This window comes from Austrofundulus limnaeus, unplaced genomic scaffold (assembly GCF_001266775.1).
Source record: "Austrofundulus limnaeus strain Quisiro unplaced genomic scaffold, Austrofundulus_limnaeus-1.0 Scaffold4, whole genome shotgun sequence".
NCBI classification, from domain to species: Eukaryota; Metazoa; Chordata; class Actinopteri; order Cyprinodontiformes; family Rivulidae; genus Austrofundulus; species Austrofundulus limnaeus.
In genome coordinates, this window is record NW_013952406.1 from 6,561,688 (window position 1) to 6,578,982 (window position 17,295).

Below are 17,295 nucleotides of genomic sequence, written 5' to 3' on the forward strand. Positions count from 1 at the left end.
TATATATATATTGTGCTGATAAGCCTGAGTGGTCTGTTGACTGACCTTTGTATTTGTTCAAATAATTGTTATTGGCAGGTTACAATATAAAAATGTTTGTTATAATCATGTCTTGTGATTATTTAACAGGAGTTTTACTTTTAAACTGTAAGAGTATTTAATTTAGTTACGTTAGTTATGATAGTTTAGTTATAATGTAAATACAATAAAAATTAAACCAAGATTTAGAATAATTATCATTTTGATCCATTCATTGGTAATGTGTGACTGGGCCTCGTGTCACTTTATGTTCAACAAATTGGGCCCCGAGGTCAAAGAGGTTAAGAACGCCTGGCAGAAGTTGTCTAGCTTGACGGGGCCTCAACATGAAATATGGAGACTCGTGCTTATCCACAGTTCATAGTAACATAGAAAAAAAAAGTTTTATTTCAAACAAAATCTCGATGAAACATTTTTAGGCAGTTACTACTAAAAGGGTAAAACCTGTTAAATAAACATTTTCTTTTTCTTTTTTCAGCTGAAGTCCTTTCACAATGAACTACTCTCAGAGCTTGAGAAGAAAGTGGAGCTGGATGCTCGATATTTGACTGTGAGTACCTGGATCTGTCCCCCTGTTTCTGACATGAGAGGATTATGCAATGCTCTGTTGAGTTCATGTTAATGAATGCATGAAATGTATTGATTTTAGTCAAAGCTGTGTCAAATGACGTGATAACCGAGAAGGCTGTGAAGCTGCGCGTGTTAAGTTCTGCTTTTTAAAATCAGTTTCTGCAACATTTCACGTTTAATAAACCATCAGGGGTAGACTGATTATAATAAGCCCCTTGTAGAGTGTGTGTAAGAGCTGCAGAGTGGGTCTACATGTGATATCTTTAGAATGAGTGGGTTGCAGCCTAATGTGCAGCAGTTCTGCTGTGCGTTGTTTTGGGGGGGGGGGATGGGATGACACTGACATAATTTTATTGTTTTGTTGGGGAACAAAACAACAATGAAGCTGCTGTAGCTTACACACAGTGTAACATTTAAAAAATCAAACTGATAAATAGTTTGACTAAACCGTTATAAGTAAAATAAGAAAGTGAGTTTACATTAGGTCATTAGATTTCATCTGAACAAAAGCATTTAATGATATATTAAATGGGTTTTTATTGTCTGAACTAAAATAAAATGGAAAAAAAAAAGTCGTCTGCACAGCTCCGGAAACATTTATGTTCAGGTTTTTGTATATTTGCATGATTTTCCACTGATCTGTCACAGCAACAATTACAATCACTTAGGTTCAGAATAAATGCTGGTGCGTGCTGAAAAAAAAGAAAAGAGATTAGAATTTGATGTTGAGGCGCAGCAAGTTTCTGTATCCTTTTTTTCAGATTTGCAGTTGGTGCTCACAAAGTTTCAGAGTGTGTGTCAGTCATTACAGAGTTCAGAATGCAGGATTCAACCTAAAACTGACCTCTCAGTTTCCAATAAGATTAAGGCAGAACAGTTATCTTCTTGTTGTCGCAGACAGTGATTCAATTTGTTGGTATGGAGGTCAGAGTACACTACATTTAGTGTTTTGGCTCAGAGGTTCAGTTCACACAAAGAAGGGCAGTTATTGTGTATCATCTTGTTTACACAGTCTGACCCCACGAATGAAGAGCAAAGTTTCTTTTTCTTTCTTTTTTTTTTTTTACATAGATCTGTCCCCCCTTTTCTGCTCTAAGTAGGATTTACTACGTGGGCTGGAGATTTTGGACTAAAAGCCTTGAACAGAATTTTTACATGTCAATACACTAAACTGTGGGGTCTGCATGGTATAACTGAGGTCATCTCCACCTGTCCACAAAAGTCCTCCAGGTGTGTGTGAAGATGATTGCAGATCTATCACACTGAACACAGACAGCGACCATAAAACCCTTCAAAAGATGATGCCAAATAAACTACAAGCAGAAAAAAAAAAAAAAAGAAAACAAGGTGGTTGCTTGTTTAAAAATAAATTAAAAGCCTAGCATTGGAAGGAATGACCCACTTTCTTTCATGCCAGAGTTTTAGACTAAAACATCTGATGTTTAAAAAATCAATGAGGATAATGTAGCCATTTTGTTTAAAACTTTAAAATGTTATGAACCATCTCATATAATATCACCTGATATGCTCAGAGTATGTGTTCTGAATGCCTCTCAGCTACAACAACAAAACTTAACTGAGTTATGCTGTGTCTCAGTTCAGGGTTGCAGCCGACATTTGTCGCCACGCCATGACGTAGGCTGTCCCAATTTGTAGACGCCTACTRARGTGGCCGAGAAAACTCCCAAAACTTAGGCTGCATCTGAGTATCTTACGTGGCCGACAATAACCCAGGATTTATTGCACTGTCAGCAAACTAAACAGAAAATAACAGAAGCAGAGTTTTTTTTTCATACAGCACAGTTCGGAAATAATTTGTATTTAATGTATGTTTAGCAACATAACTGATGAAATTTATGGTGCAATGAGATGTGAAATAAAATGCAATTACAAGCGCTGATATTGAAACTAAACCCAAACTGTTTTTGTTTTTTGTTTTTGTTGGTTTTGTTTTTGTTTTTATTTTATTTTATTTGTAATGTTTTACATAATACTAAATTTTGTAAACTGATACCATGAAAAGTAAGTGAGTAAACTTTATTTCTATAGCACCTTTCACAGACACAAACATCACAAAGTGCTTCACAGAAAGCAAAAACAATTAAAAACAAAACAGATCACAGATATAAAAACAACAATTAAAACACAGACACACACAGAAAAAAAAACACTTAACTAAAAGCCCGTCTGAATAAAAATGTCTTCAGATGTTTCTTCAGAGTCAGTAGAATCTGAGCAGCGAAGGGACAGAGGGAGAGCGTTCCAGAACCTCGGGGCCACCACCTGAAAAGCTTTGTCTCCACAGGTTTTAAAGACAACTGAAAGCACGTGATATAAAATGTATCACCATGTCAATGGGGCAGTGCGTGGTCACGCAAACGTACGTTGACCGTCTCATTTCATTGCTGATTATGCAGCCTACACGGGCTGCYACCCCTGAATTGAGACTCAAATACTGTCCCTTTTGCGTTAGCCAGTATTGATCAGCTGTGGCAGACAGTTAATTGGATGAACTCGTATACTCCTACATTTTACATCCTAGTTTCATTAAAATCCATTCAGTGGTTCGTGTGATATTTTTCTGAGGTGAAACAAACTCATTGACAAACCAGCGCATTATCCCCAACTGTTCGGCTGGAGTGTAAAGCTGTAAACTCCTGACTTAAATGACGTGGTGCAGCTGTAATGGAAATAATGCTTTTAGGTTTAAGCCAGTAATTCATGTCATACTTTAATGACCTAGGTTTTCATGACATTCTGTTCATCAGTGATTATAGCCAGAACAAGGTCTGCTAACAACAATCATTCTTAGATATCACGTGTTTATCTTTGTGTTTTCCCTTGACCCGACCCAGCATTTACTTAGAATGAAATCTTGCTTTATTAAGATGACATCATYGTGTTTGTTAAACAGTATATATGAGGCCTCAAAGAAGCAGAAGCAGGAGCAGAGGGGACAGTCTGATGTTGTTGTCTGTGTTTCCTGTTGTTGCAATAAAACTCAGCTGATCATCCCACAGAGTACCTTCATTCTTGGACCACGTTGTTGTAATAAAACTCAGCTGATCATCCCACAGAGTACCTTCATTCTTGGACCACGTATTTCTTTCTTTGTTAAATAAATATTACCATAACACAGCAATCCCCAGAATAGTAGGAATGCTTGTGGTTGCACAGTTTTTCTGCACGTGAACACACAATAATGTTAAAGCCCGTTTGTTTCTGCTCAAATGTGGCTGTCAAAAACCGAGCAACCTGTGATGGCTTACCATCTCAGAGTATGAAGAAATGAAAAGAATGAGTCATTCACTGCTATTTTCACAGAGCTACCAAGCTCATAAAGGTGTGAACGCTTGATTTGGTTCATTTTAGACAAATATTTCAGGGAGGCAGCTGATGTGGAAAAATACAAATTAGTAGGAAAATATGAAATCCCAATTGAAGCCAATGTTGGAAAAATGACTGCTTGAAGTTTCTTCTTCGCCTCAGACCTGCAGATCTCAGACGACACACCTGTGCTGTAAAACCCCAACACATTGTGAGTCAGGCTGCACATCTCTCTGACAGCAGCAGCTTCTGCTCKGCTCGTCCTGAGAAATACCTGCCCATGGTCTCGTTTTCACGCGGCATGCAAATGTGGGTGTTGAACCCCGTTCGTGAGCGCTTCTCTTCCAATTTRGCCTCGCAGAGAGACCAACGTGAGCGTTCTCGCACCAGACACTGTTACCATAGCAACAGAGCTGCTAAAAGCCAAGGAAGCAAAGTTGCTTCCTTCCTTGATAAATAAATAATAAAAGCAAGTCAAATTAATAAAACGAAAGGACTGCGCTGTTTAATTAGGATTTGCCACGAATTCCGTGTTTATTTCTGCCTCCGTCGCAGGCTGCAGCCGATGTTGATTGCTCACTTGGTGTGATGAAAATCAGCRGAAGCCACGTCGCGTAGCCTCGTCAATGGCAGCAGATGTTGTGAAGAGGCAGTGTTGATGTCAAAACAACCCTATAAAAAATTAAAACAAAACTGGATTTTGTTTAGAAGCATATGAATACAGGCATTTTATTAATTGAAGTTATTTTGAGGGTTTTCTAAAATACGGTTAGTCTAAATGCTGTTTGAGCCTCAGTACTGATGTGCAACATTCAGTTCTTTAATATTAAAGCTGCTTCATCAGGGCAGCAACACAAGGACTGATTCTTTTCCTCTGTTAGGCTTTAGTTCAATGTTAAAGTAGCATTGTTTTTTCATACCAGGACTTTGTAACAACATAAAGCTTTGATTCAAGTCATATACAGATGTTTGAATGTTGACTTCGGTTTTGCCAGAATGCTTCCTTTTCTGTCTACAGTGCAAACTTTTTAAAATTGTAGACCTTTTTAAAATTTTCTTCATTTTTTTAAAATTTACTCCTTCATTCTTCACACAGGCTGCCTTGAAGAAATACCAGATGGAACACAAGAACAAAGGGGAGAGCCTGGAAAAGTGCCAGGGGGAACTAAAGAAGCTGCGAAGGAAGAGCCAAGGCAGCAAAAACCCTTCAAAGTATGGAGACAAGGAGATGCAGGTGAGCTTCCTGACGAGTTTCATCTCAGACGATGAAATGATTTTATATCAGTTCTCCTCTATGCAGTTGCACTAAAACCCCATTCAGTAACTAACGTCAGATCTGTTAGTTATGAACTTGAAGTTTTCTTTGTGGAACAACAAAAAAATCAAGAAATACTGCAATGAATGCACTCTGTCAGATTGTTGCTCTGCTTGTGTCCCTGATTCCCAGTTTTGTAGAGTTGCAGTTCATTGGTAGATGGTTAAATTTGAGTTTTGGTGGGGAAGGAAGGATCTAACTACTTTTCTGAAGCTAAAAAGCACAGAATCAAGACAAAAAAAATGGTAATTAAAAATGCCTGTGTAGTGTGGATATTTGTAACAAAACATCTAACAGGGTTACCTGAAGTGATGGACAAAAATATGCTTCAGATACTGATATATTCTGTTCATAGCTGCCTTACTTTTAAGTTTTGGCTTTTTTTTTTTGGTTAATAGTAACACAAAATAAACAAAAAAGACTTCTAAAAGCAGAGGTGTCAAAAGTATTCATTTTCATTACTTAAGTAGAAGTATGGATACTAAGGTTTAAAAATACTTCTTTGGAAGTAGAAGTATCAACTCGAGCTTTTTACTCAAGTAAAAGTTCAAAAGTACTGGTTTCAAAACTACTCAAAGTATAAAAGTAAAAGTAATGAATACTTAAAAAAAGCCACTAAGGATAAAAGCCTTAGTGTAACCTGTGACACTGTATAGCGCACCCCCCKCCAAAAAAGTATTTTAAAGTCAATAACGAGTAAAATAAGTTAAGGCTGAGTTCACCTGAAACTCATCAGACTGAAGAAGTCTCTTGGACAAGAGATTAAACGTTTCACTAAAGAAGAACCCATCCAGAGGACCTACTTATTTTTCTTTTTGATATAATAAGTTAAACTGAATGACATTTTTGGAATTAACTGACTAGACAACTTGTTTCAGCCATGGTCATCTTCATTCTGGGCTACATGCATCTGATACAGCAGAGGTTCTCAAACTGGGGTCCCAGGACCCCCAGGGCTCCGCGAGCAGTGTCTTGGGGGTCCTCAAAAAATTCAAATAAATTGTTAATTTGGTTTTATTTAAAAAAAATGCATATAGGGAATAATGAACTAGTAAAACAAACATACTAAAACAAACCAAAATATTACCATGGCATTTAGGGGTTACAATAACAATAAATTATTTTGAATTAACAGCATGGGGTTTATGAGGGGGGTCCCTGGAATTTTTTCACCATTGTAAGGGGTCGCTAGACCCAAAAAGTTTGAGAACCCCTGTGCTACATTATATATATTTTTTCTTTTGTATTTTTAAAAAGTAAGGAGTAAAAAGTACAGATTATTGAATTAAAATGTTAGAAGTAGAAGTAAAAAGTGGGCTTACAAATAATTACTCCACTAAAGTATAAACAACCTAAATTTCTACTTAAATAAAGTAACAAAGTTTCTGTACTTAGTTACTTGACACCTGTGTCTAAAAGCCACCAGTAGGTCATGTAAGCAGCCAGTAACTCCAATATTCTAACAAGTTTTCAGGATCTCTGAACTTTATACTGAAAAGACAGATGTAGAAATAGGTGTGTTATGCAAATTTAAGTGATCTTTCCCATGACAAATCAACCTATGACAAAGCACTTCAGATGAAACCAAGTATTTCATGTGATATGTTACTGTTGCTGCTTTTGTCACATGAAGTTTTCATCACATGACCACCTCCTACCTGATGGGGAAACACACAATCCTTTTCTGCGTTAGCCCACATTCTAAGACTTCACTTATTTTTTTTGCTCTTGTTTGTTTTGGTTGCTCTCTTCCCAAGGGTTATTACTGAAGTGAAAAAAAAAAAACGGTAGAATATGTCAAGAGTTTATTGGAGGCTGGAATTCGGGCTGAAAAAAACGTAACAGGTCAAGGCTTGCAGCGGTTATTTACTGAGCTGCTTTCAGCAGTGTCAGGTAGAAAAAAATGTCAGGAGACGAACTTTTCTGGAGTTCACTGGTTATAGACATGTTGTTCTTTGGTGCTCAGTTTCCACATGAAGGACTCTGTCCAATCAGTTTACATGCTGTCAAATACACAAACACATCTGCCTCATCCTGTCTGCAGTGGCATGGCAGCACTGGATTGATCTGACTGCTGCGTCGCATCAAGTTGGTTCCATTGTGTCAGAAATGCCTTGAAGAGTTGCTGTATTAAGTGTCATCATAAGGCATCAAGTTGGGTGATGTGCTCAGGAGTCCAGTGGAGCATGAAGCCAAGCTTGAATGGGAGCAGAGACTGTAGGCCTCACACCAGTAAACCAGCTGAAAGGACCGGGTTAATGCATACCTGCTTTTTTAAGTGGGTTGTTTATCTTTTCGAGTGGTTATTGAGTCACAATGATAAAAAAAAAAAATTGTACACCTGACAAAAGTCGAAATATCAATAAGACTGAACAATAATGCTTGCACACAAAGCACTAAAAGAAATCTGTGCAGGGAAAAAAACAGTTTGTTTCTGCTGTTTCAAATCTTATCTCCAGGAACAAGTTTTTGTCAAAACTTAACCATTGCTTGCTCAAAGAAAACATGCATGTAAATCATTAATTGTATGAAATTCAAAGTGATTCTAGCAGAGATCCGTGTAAAGTTGAAGGTGCAGCAGAGGCAATGTTTTTTTCCAACACCCTAATAAAACATATAGGTGTCTGTGTTTACACCTGTACTGGTGATTTATCTTATTTAAAACCTTTTTTATGTCGTCATGTAAATGTTTTCGTGATGTTAGTGCGGAGATGAGTTCCAGGCATGATTTTATCAAGCAAAAAATGTTCATTTGCTATCCTAATATAGGGGCAAGTTCATATTGGTGTTTTTTTTTTTTTGTCCTATTTCTGGATTCAAGAAATTTTTATTTTAAGGTCTTACAGTTTTAAATAAACCACAGTTGGTAAACACAACATTCAATCACAGCCAACTGAAGACAAAAAATACTTAAATAGTTAGAACACTGCCAGTTTGGCAGATATTTATTTAAATTCAGTGTGGAACTCTGACAGATTGGGCAAGAGCTTTGAGATTTTGGCGTGGACTTTTTGGCATCCACTCTGTTGGCAAAATATATCATTAACTACTGGATGGTCTTAGGAGAAATTGAGTTTCTAATAAGAAAAAAACTAGGCCTCTCACAATAAGCAATAAATCAATTAATTGCATGATAAGTTAAAATGAGGTCAATTGCATAAATTTGCCTGCTTGTTTTCTTCACATCGCCCTCCTTTCTCTTCCTTAGCGTAGTCAGGTATTTACCAGGTGCGTGGTCTTATAACCTCTGCAGCATGAGAGCCCCATAAACAGGGAAAATCTTTGGTTTTTCCAACGCCGCCTTCCAGCTGGTGGCTCCTCAGCATACGCTGCTGAACCTTGGGGTTGTCAAGAGTTGTTTTATTTTATGCAACGCAAGTTTCATGTATTTGTGTAAACTTTGTAAGCAGTGTGGGGTGAAACCAGAAAGACACGTAAAGAATAACTTGTCCTGACTTGGATAGAAGTGGGTAGTGATGTTACAGCTTCAGGAGCTGCTCCTGCTTGTTGTTTTCATAAACTCTGCTCCCATTGCATCTGTAAATTTCGTAAACATTCATAAATTTTGTGGTCTTCAAACTATTTTATCATTTATCGCAATAATTTTTGAGACAATTTATTGTCCAGCAAAATTTTATATCTTTTGTAGGTCTAGAAAGTCTACTTAGTCTTAAAAGTAAATAAAATATGTCTCAATGGAGACGCATGAATTATTATCCTTATCAGAGAGCAATTATCTTTAAACAATTTAAACAACTTGAATCATGGTTCTTTGTTTGCTAGACAAGCGTGGACAAACTAAACTGCTCCGGGGGCCGAACATCCAGCAATTAAAGTCATGTAATTAAACAAAGTATTACAAAGATCTGTTACCTTTTGAAATAGTTTATTTGGCTGCATTTAATCATGATTACATCATACAGAACCCTATGTAATTAAAGTAGCGATAATAAAACAATGTCAAAAACAAACAAAAAAAAACCACATTCTGCCTCCTATTTAACACAAATATGTTTATCTCTGACTTGCCAAATTTTAAAACCAATTTTATTTTCACTTTCATATTTTTATATTCAACCGCTTGTAGTTTTAACTGTCTTGGGTGTTCATATAAATGTTTTTTACCAGCTTGTAGCCAAGATTCTGACGTTTCTGTAGACACAAAACATGTCTATGTCTAACTAAAAGAACTTTATGTCTAACTAAAAGAACTTAAAGTAATTAAAGTAGAAAACTGGATGTTTGGGCTTAAGAGATGAATGAACCAATTGGCGGGCCAAACTTTGGTCACTCGTGGGCCGGATGTGGCCCGTGGGCCACCAGTTGAATAGCCCCGACTTAAGTCCACAAAGAAGATTTATTTTCACATTATTGTTCTACTTAATCTTAGCAGTTCATATAATAGTGACTCAAAGTGAGAGAAGGTAATTGGGGAAAATACTCTTCAGGCAAGTGACTAGGATGGAATAAATGGAAAAGAAACAAATATTTTTACACTGTGCATTTGAACATACATTATCGTTACCTCACACTCTCGCTGAGCCTGTATGACTGATCAGTTGGACCCATCTGTGCAGAGGGAAGCGCTCATCATACCGTGGACTCATAATTTACAGTCTGTTAGCAGTAAAAAAGCAAAATCAATCTCCCTTTCTCATTTTCAGCCTGCTCACTTTCACTGATCATATCACGGCTGTGGGCGTGTGAGAGAAAAAAGTCAACTCGTTTGTGCCGGAGCCCACAAGAAAGCATGGCTCCACAAAGAGCGAGCGAGCGAGCGAGAGCCCTGCACTCCCACAAGACCTGTGCTTCACAATGACAAGCGTCCACCTAGAAAAGGAGTTCAGATTGTAACAGATCGTACGCTTTATCTTGTGTGCGAGGAGATGGCCTCTTTCAGGCAGCAGGAGGCCCGTAAATGTTGCAGAGATGAGGGCAGCATTTTCATCCTCCTCCAAAACATTTGTGCGACTTTAAAGATGAGAACTTTTAACTTTTTCTTTTTTTTTTCATTAAAAGTAGAAGTCTGAGTGCAGTCTGGCTGCATAGACTGAATCTGATTGAACCTTGCCTCTCATCATCTACGTGTTTGCCTTTTTCTACCGTCCCCGCTCTGCTCTGCCTTGAGACACTTCCACATCAATGGATGAAGTCTGCCGAAATGCTAATCATTTCATTATGTAGTTCATTGAAGGGTACCTAGGTACTGTAGAAAGGAGTTTTATCTAGATAAATTTCTTTCGTATTGTAAAGGATGTTAATAAGATTTCAGACAAAGCGAGACAGGGCTCAGTTCTGAGAATTATTGTCAGAAGATATTTGATTAGCTCAGCCTTTCTGCAGACTGGCGTCATCAAATTAAAGATGTTTCAATATGGGGTTCACACCACTGTTCACATAAAAAAAATGGAAAATCGAAGCAGACACATGGATTTTGGTTTCTGATTTTTAACATCAGAGTGCTGTTGATGAAGGACCAGCAGACCCAAGCATATGATAATGCCAGGTAAAAAGAATACACTTGCAGATATTTGACCTGTACACATGAATATAAAATAATAATTCAGTTTGTCCTGGAAATAATGTTTTCAATATCTTAGATCATAGTAGATCAAATGAATAAGATTCTGAATAGGTGAAGTGTTCATTTTGACCATACATAAAATTTACATCACATGTTTAGTCATTAAATTTAATTTCAGCAAAGAACTTTCAAATATCTCAGAGGAGGATATATTTTACAAAATCAATTTTTTTAGCTTTATATCATGTTATGTCATTCCCGCATCAAAAACATACCCAGAGAGTTGCTTTGAGTCATTCATGCATGTTGGAAAAATCCTTGACTCTCTTGTAGTAGCTGTTCGGAGCTGCCTAAACCTCATATTGATCTATATGTATGGGTTCTAAACAAAATAGTAGCTTAACATTGACCTATTTTTATGAGAGGATGACTGGGAGATTAGCCTGGCCCTTGCCTTCCTACGCAGTTCCGCTCAATTCAAGTTTCCCTTCACTGCTCCATCTGGGACTTCTCCCATAGACAAGGATTTTGCTGGCAGATTTTTAGCCGAACCAATCAGAGAAGAGAACGACTATTTTCTGCGCAGTGTCTGCTTGTAGTTTATTTTACCTGGGCCAATCAGCAAACAGAAGGCGGAGTTTTAAACGACGTCGATTTTATGCGCAGTGTCTGCTAGTTAGTTTAACATTCAGCAGCGGAGGAAGTGAATGAAGCCAGTCTTCCAAATTAAAATAAAATTGACAAAGCAGCAGCTCTCATTGACAGTCGTCTCGTTCGGCTCAGTACTTCCCTCCTCTCAGTAGGGTTGTTTACAGCACACGCGATTTCCGGTTAGCTTCTTAGCTTAGCCTCCTTCACAGTGACACTTCAGCAGAGGCCACGCCTCCAGCAAGAATCACTTCTCTATAGCCGTGAGTCCAGACCCTCGTACGAAGCAAAGTGAAGGACAAGGATCTGGTTTTTTACCAGGCTACTGAGAGATATTACCAAGCTGAAACGTCTTGTAAGAGCCTCTGTACTCGCTCCGCTTCTCTTTATTTCATACAACAAAACACAATGCTCGTATGAAAGTTATTGACTACATCAAGCATTGTTGTGAAGATTTGCTGAAGTGGGAGTGTCTGAAATGGAAGGATGTATTTAACGAGACAGAGGTCAYTTTCAAAGAATTTAGATACACTGTGATATGCAAAGTCAATTTTATTTGTGATATATACATAGGCCTGTCACGATAACAAATTTTGCTGGGCGATTAATTGTCTCAAAATTTATTGCGATAAACGATAATATTGCCTGGTGACCGTTTTACAACTAATAATTATAAAAGCGTAATGTGTAAGTGTAATAAATCAATAAACTTTCATTTTTAAAAGAATGTTTAACAAAGTGGACTCTCAGTCTCTAACAAAAAAATGCACTTGAATAAAAAAAAACAACAAAGAACAACAAAATGTAAATTAAACACCACACACAACTAAGACAGTAAATAAACAATATTAAAGAACAGCATCTCTTTAGAGATGAAGCAAATTACACAGCCTGGTGAGGACCCACTGTTTCTTATGGGGACATAAGCCCAGTTCACATCCCATGTAAAGTTTAAGGCTAGGTTTAAGGTCAAATGGTAATAGAAAATACTGGTAAATGAATGAAAGTCAATGCAAAGTCCCCATGAGGATAGAAGAACAAACGTGTCTGTGTGTGTGTGTGTGAGGAGGGGACAGTCAGAGCGCTGCGGGGGAGGAAATCAGACAGTTCAGAGGTTTCCTCATGAGTTGTTGGGACAGCCACTGGTTTTTTGGGTGTTTTGTTAAAACACAGATGCTGCGTTTAAGTTTCCTGGTATTTTTGGGAGCTACAGGTAAAGTCTTGACGACTTTGTCGCGGGTCTGGGGGAGTTTCAGCCCCCACCCCTTCTCCTCCTTCTCTCTCTCTGTCTCTCTTTCTCTCTCTCTCTCACTCTGTCTCACTCCGTCTCTCTCTCCCTCTCTCCCTCCGCAGCGAAATCCAGGTTCTAGTTCTCCGACACTTCTGCAGCCGCGTTCTGCTTCGAAGCGTTTCTTTAGGAACTAGCTCTCACGCTAAAGCGAGAGTTGACTCCTCCCACACTAAGAAAACAGGAGGGGAGGGGTCAGCGGAGCTCCTGTGTTGCGGAGCAGAGAGGAGAGAGACGAAGTAAACAAACAAGCAGGAAAATGAAACTTATCGCCGTCTTTTTTTTACCGACCTCAAAAAAAGTTATCGTGCAATTAATTGATTTATTGACTATCGCGACAGGCCTATATATACAGTATTTTCATAATTGACAGTAATTAACTTGATTGTGATGTAGAGTGAAATATGTGTCTGGAAATGCGTAACACCCACCTTTTAAAATACATTTTGTCTGTCAGTCTCAGTTTTGTAGAGTTTTTTTGTTCTATTAAGAGCATCCTTTTAAACTAGTGTTGACAAGTAAGGATGCCTTTTTGACTAGGATGAATACTTGTATTGGTATCTGGAACGGTAATTACAGTTAGGAATGTGTTTTGATTATATGTTACAGGGGCCTGCCGCTGTAACACAGCGTCACATAAACCGTTTAGTTGCTGATGTATTCTTCACTTTTCAAATGGTGTGAGAGCTTGCCGTCTCAGTGTTTTTGTAATTACCGGGGGAAAAAGTGTTGGGTGTGCAATGTAAGAGTACGGCTATGTTAGGATTTTGTCCTGAATATGTCAGCGTAAAGAGACATGCAGAGAGGATGTAATGCTGAGCAGTCAAAGCCTGAAGATAGGAACTGCACTGACGTGCAGCAGGTTTCATTTATATCCATAACCTTTTGCGAAACAAGTCATTCTAGCTAAGATGTAACCTGAGGTCAGTTAGAGATAATGGTGGCTTGTGTCTGCTTGAGCTTTTCCCACTGCACTTATTGTCTTGGGTTACTTTGGTGACCTTTTGAATGGTGGGAGAATGAGGCTATGTTGGTTTGACAAAGGGCAAGCACACACTGGTTGAGTCGCTCCCATTAGCCCTGGTTACAAGTGTTGCAGGGCCTAGCAGACTCTTAGTCAGAGACTGCAAATACAAAAAGGGTCTTTACACCAGAGAGACAGAGGGCAGCCACTTTGGTTGTAATCTTTTAAAGTGTCTTTTGCACCGTATGGCTCCTATGATGTGACCAAAGATTCATTCACAAACGCTAGCAGCTAACATGGCCTGCTGTGTGTTTGCCAGATATTTCTTCAGTGTGGTTCTTGTCTCATTTTTCCCCTCATTTTCTTTATCCTTACCGCAGTATAGAGTATGACTCATGCCAAAATAAAATCACTGTTTATCTTGTTCACAGGAAAGATATAAAGAGATTTAATGAAAGTCGTCTTTTGCTGCATTTGAAGCTACAGTCATACACATCCTCCCTACCAAGGGATGCTCGTGTTTTTAAACGAACACTCTATACACAATAGCAACTAATTAAACCAGTTTAAAATTTTAGCATTTTTCATTTTGAAAACATTAAAGAAGATATAGACAATGAAATAATAATGCAAAAATTTTGAACTCAAAGAAGAAATAATAGCCTAAAGTGTTGAATGGTAGCATTGCGTACACGATAAAAAAAAAGGTACTTCCAGAGACAAAAGACTGAAGTCCAGAAGAAATGAGAAAATTCGGCTAGATTTGGCTTTTCAGCAAACTCCCTTCTTGGAAACTGTCAGTTGGGAAGTAGTGTGCTCTGGTGGTTATTAAATAAAATACACTCAACTGCACCAGTATGCAGTCACGAGGTCTCCCTGTTCAAAACACTGAATCTCCCATTGTGTCTGAAGTGTAGCTTATTGGTGTAAGAATGTGATCTAAATCACTGATTAGTCCTTATAGAATGATTTAATTAGATTAGTTTGTAAAAACATAATAAAGTACTGTATGAATGTGTGTGTGGATGGCTAAATGAGACCGCAGATGCATCTCAGTAATCACGGTACAAAAAAAGTTGATTAGGTCCTCTAGACCATAGCAGTATAGCACAAAGGAATGCGAGAAATGTCCTGATGCATCTCGGTAATCCAGGTAGAAAAATCAAAAAGAAAAAATAAGTAGGTCCTCTGGACGGGTTCTTRTTTAGTGAAACMTTTCATCTCTCCTCCAAGAGACTTCTTCAGTCTGAAGAGTTTCAGGTGAACTCAGCCTTCAAGCACTGCCTCCACATGGACAAACAGATTGGTCCATCAGAAAAACAGTTGTTGGTGCCTTGGTTAAATGGTACTGAACTTATATAAAGCTTTTAAGTCCTTCCAGACACCAAAGTGCTTCACATTGTCATTGACATATTCACACACTGATGATGGTAACTGAGATGATTAGGTCTATTGTTCATATAGGGTCATGTGTTCCATCACCTGACTATCATTGGGGCCCTGATTCACACCTTTTGCTCACAGGGGGCTGAGTCATACAGTACGTGCAATAACAGTGTTGTAGGAGGTGGACAACTGGACACGAAGGCCTCCACCTCTGTTTAATGGTGGATGGTTTTTCTTCACAAAAATGGCTTCCTTTACTCCTCTCTCAAACCAACGTTCCTCTCTATCAAGGACATCTTCATCCTTGAATGAGTGACCGCTGGCCTGTAGAGGAGTGTAAACTGCAGAGTCCTGACCTGATGATGTAGCTCGTCTGTGCTGGATCATTCTTTTGAACAGTGGCTGTTTTGTTTCCCCAATGTATGACTGATCACAGTCCTCCTGACACTTAACAGAATATACTATATTACTCTGTTTTTGCTGGGGAACTGGATCTTTGGGGTGAARTAACCTTTGTCTTACTGTGTTTTGGGGTTTGAAAGCCACTGGGACGTCAGTTTTAGAGAATAAATGTCTCAGTTTCTCTAAAACTCCCATAACATATGGAATGACCACTGGTTTGGGTCTGGATTTAGGGTCTTCATTTTCACCTGGTTGTTAGTAATTTGAAATTTTCTTTTTGAACATGAGAAATGCAAACTTTGTATGTTTAATTAGTCTTACTTGAAAAAAAACAACAACAAAACAAAATAAATTAAATAAATGAATAAATTGTATTAAAGCACAGTCAAAACAAATACAATTGTTCGATGTCCCAACTGATAAATCACCTTTATGGCTACTGTATTTACATGCACCTTTTAATTTAAAAGCTTGTGATAACTTTATTAACAAGTGTTAAAATGGGCTTTTGTGTTGCACTGAATTATTTTGTCTTAACACCTGCAGTAGATCAATAACTAACTAATAAGGCTCTCACTGAAACAGCTGTTTATAACAGAAGAGTTTAGTATAGTTTACCTGTATCTGGGGGAAATGTCTAATATACAAACTGCAGGCAGAAAACAGACCTATGGTTGTTTTTGCACATACGTTTTAAACAAAAAAATTTTATAGCCATATTTAAAATGCTTTGTTAAAAAAACAATACAGGAAATAAGTAAAAATTTCATACTGTAATGTGTTATGTTTTTTTTTTCCTTCAGTTTGTGGAGACAATCAGTAATAAGCAGACAGAACTAGAGACATTRATTGCTGAGGGATACAAGCAGGCTTTGTCAGAGGAGCGTCGCAGATACTGCTTCCTGGTGGATCGACAATGTGCTGTCGCCAAAAACAACAGCGCCTACCATGGAAAGGTAAGTCATTCTGCCACATCTCTAGATACCCGACAGTGTATTTTTTTTTTTTTGGAGAAAAAAAATCAAAAACTAACCTGTGGAAGAACACATCAATGAACAGAACATAATTGTTTTTTAGCAGTGTCAGTGTTTTTGACCCATACCAGGAATCCTATTGATAAAGTACAATTTACACATTCATAAACTTTATTTTTAAGCACATTATACAAAATCACAATGTTTTTACATAATATGCTTCCTCCCTATTCAATTTATTTGAAACGTGTCTGCTATGGAGCATTTATCAGGAAAAGGACTGAACACTCCTTTTACTTGATASATTACAGTTGACTCAAAAACTGGAAGCTGTCCTGGTTTTGTTTCTGCAACATTAACCCACATCATCAACCCTCCACCACCATGCTGGGTAGCTGGTTTGAAGAGGTTCTAGCTGATGTGTGTTATGGACTGTTGTTGAATGTACCTCTGGGTGTTTCTGTCTGCAGATTTTGTGGTTTGTTGTACAAAGCAGTGTCACGCTCAACAGTCTTTGACAGAGAACAGGCTTTCTTCTTGGAATCCATCTGAATACTTGGAATCAAACACGAATGAACTTGTTGAGACTATTTTTTTTGACTGTAGCATCATGAGCCTTTTATAGATCAACATGAATGGACGTCCATAAAATGTAGCTTAGTTTTCCTATTTTTTTCTTCTGTTTTCTCTAAGCATTTGGAAATTATTAATCAATTCACCCAAGAGTGAAGTTGATGTTACTTTCATAGAAAATTGGCCATTATTTTTTTATATTTATAGTTGTAAAAAGTTCTTCTCGCTGTTGATTGATGAACTTTAAATTGTTCTTAAATTCAGCACTAATTATTTATATTATAT

General features: G+C 37.9%; 1 protein-coding gene across 1 annotated transcript in view; it reads left to right on the plus strand.

Annotated features, from left to right (window-relative positions):
* The window catches only part of LOC106530072 (brain-specific angiogenesis inhibitor 1-associated protein 2), a gene marked incomplete at its 5' end in the record, with an annotated part of 67,188 nt that overhangs the window by 40,153 nt on the left and 9,740 nt on the right, over positions 1 to 17,295 (plus strand). The window contains 3 exon segments of the mRNA XM_014025636.1: positions 518 to 589; positions 5,033 to 5,170; positions 16,267 to 16,419. Of these exon segments, the coding sequence (XP_013881090.1) occupies positions 518 to 589; positions 5,033 to 5,170; positions 16,267 to 16,419 (363 nt within the window).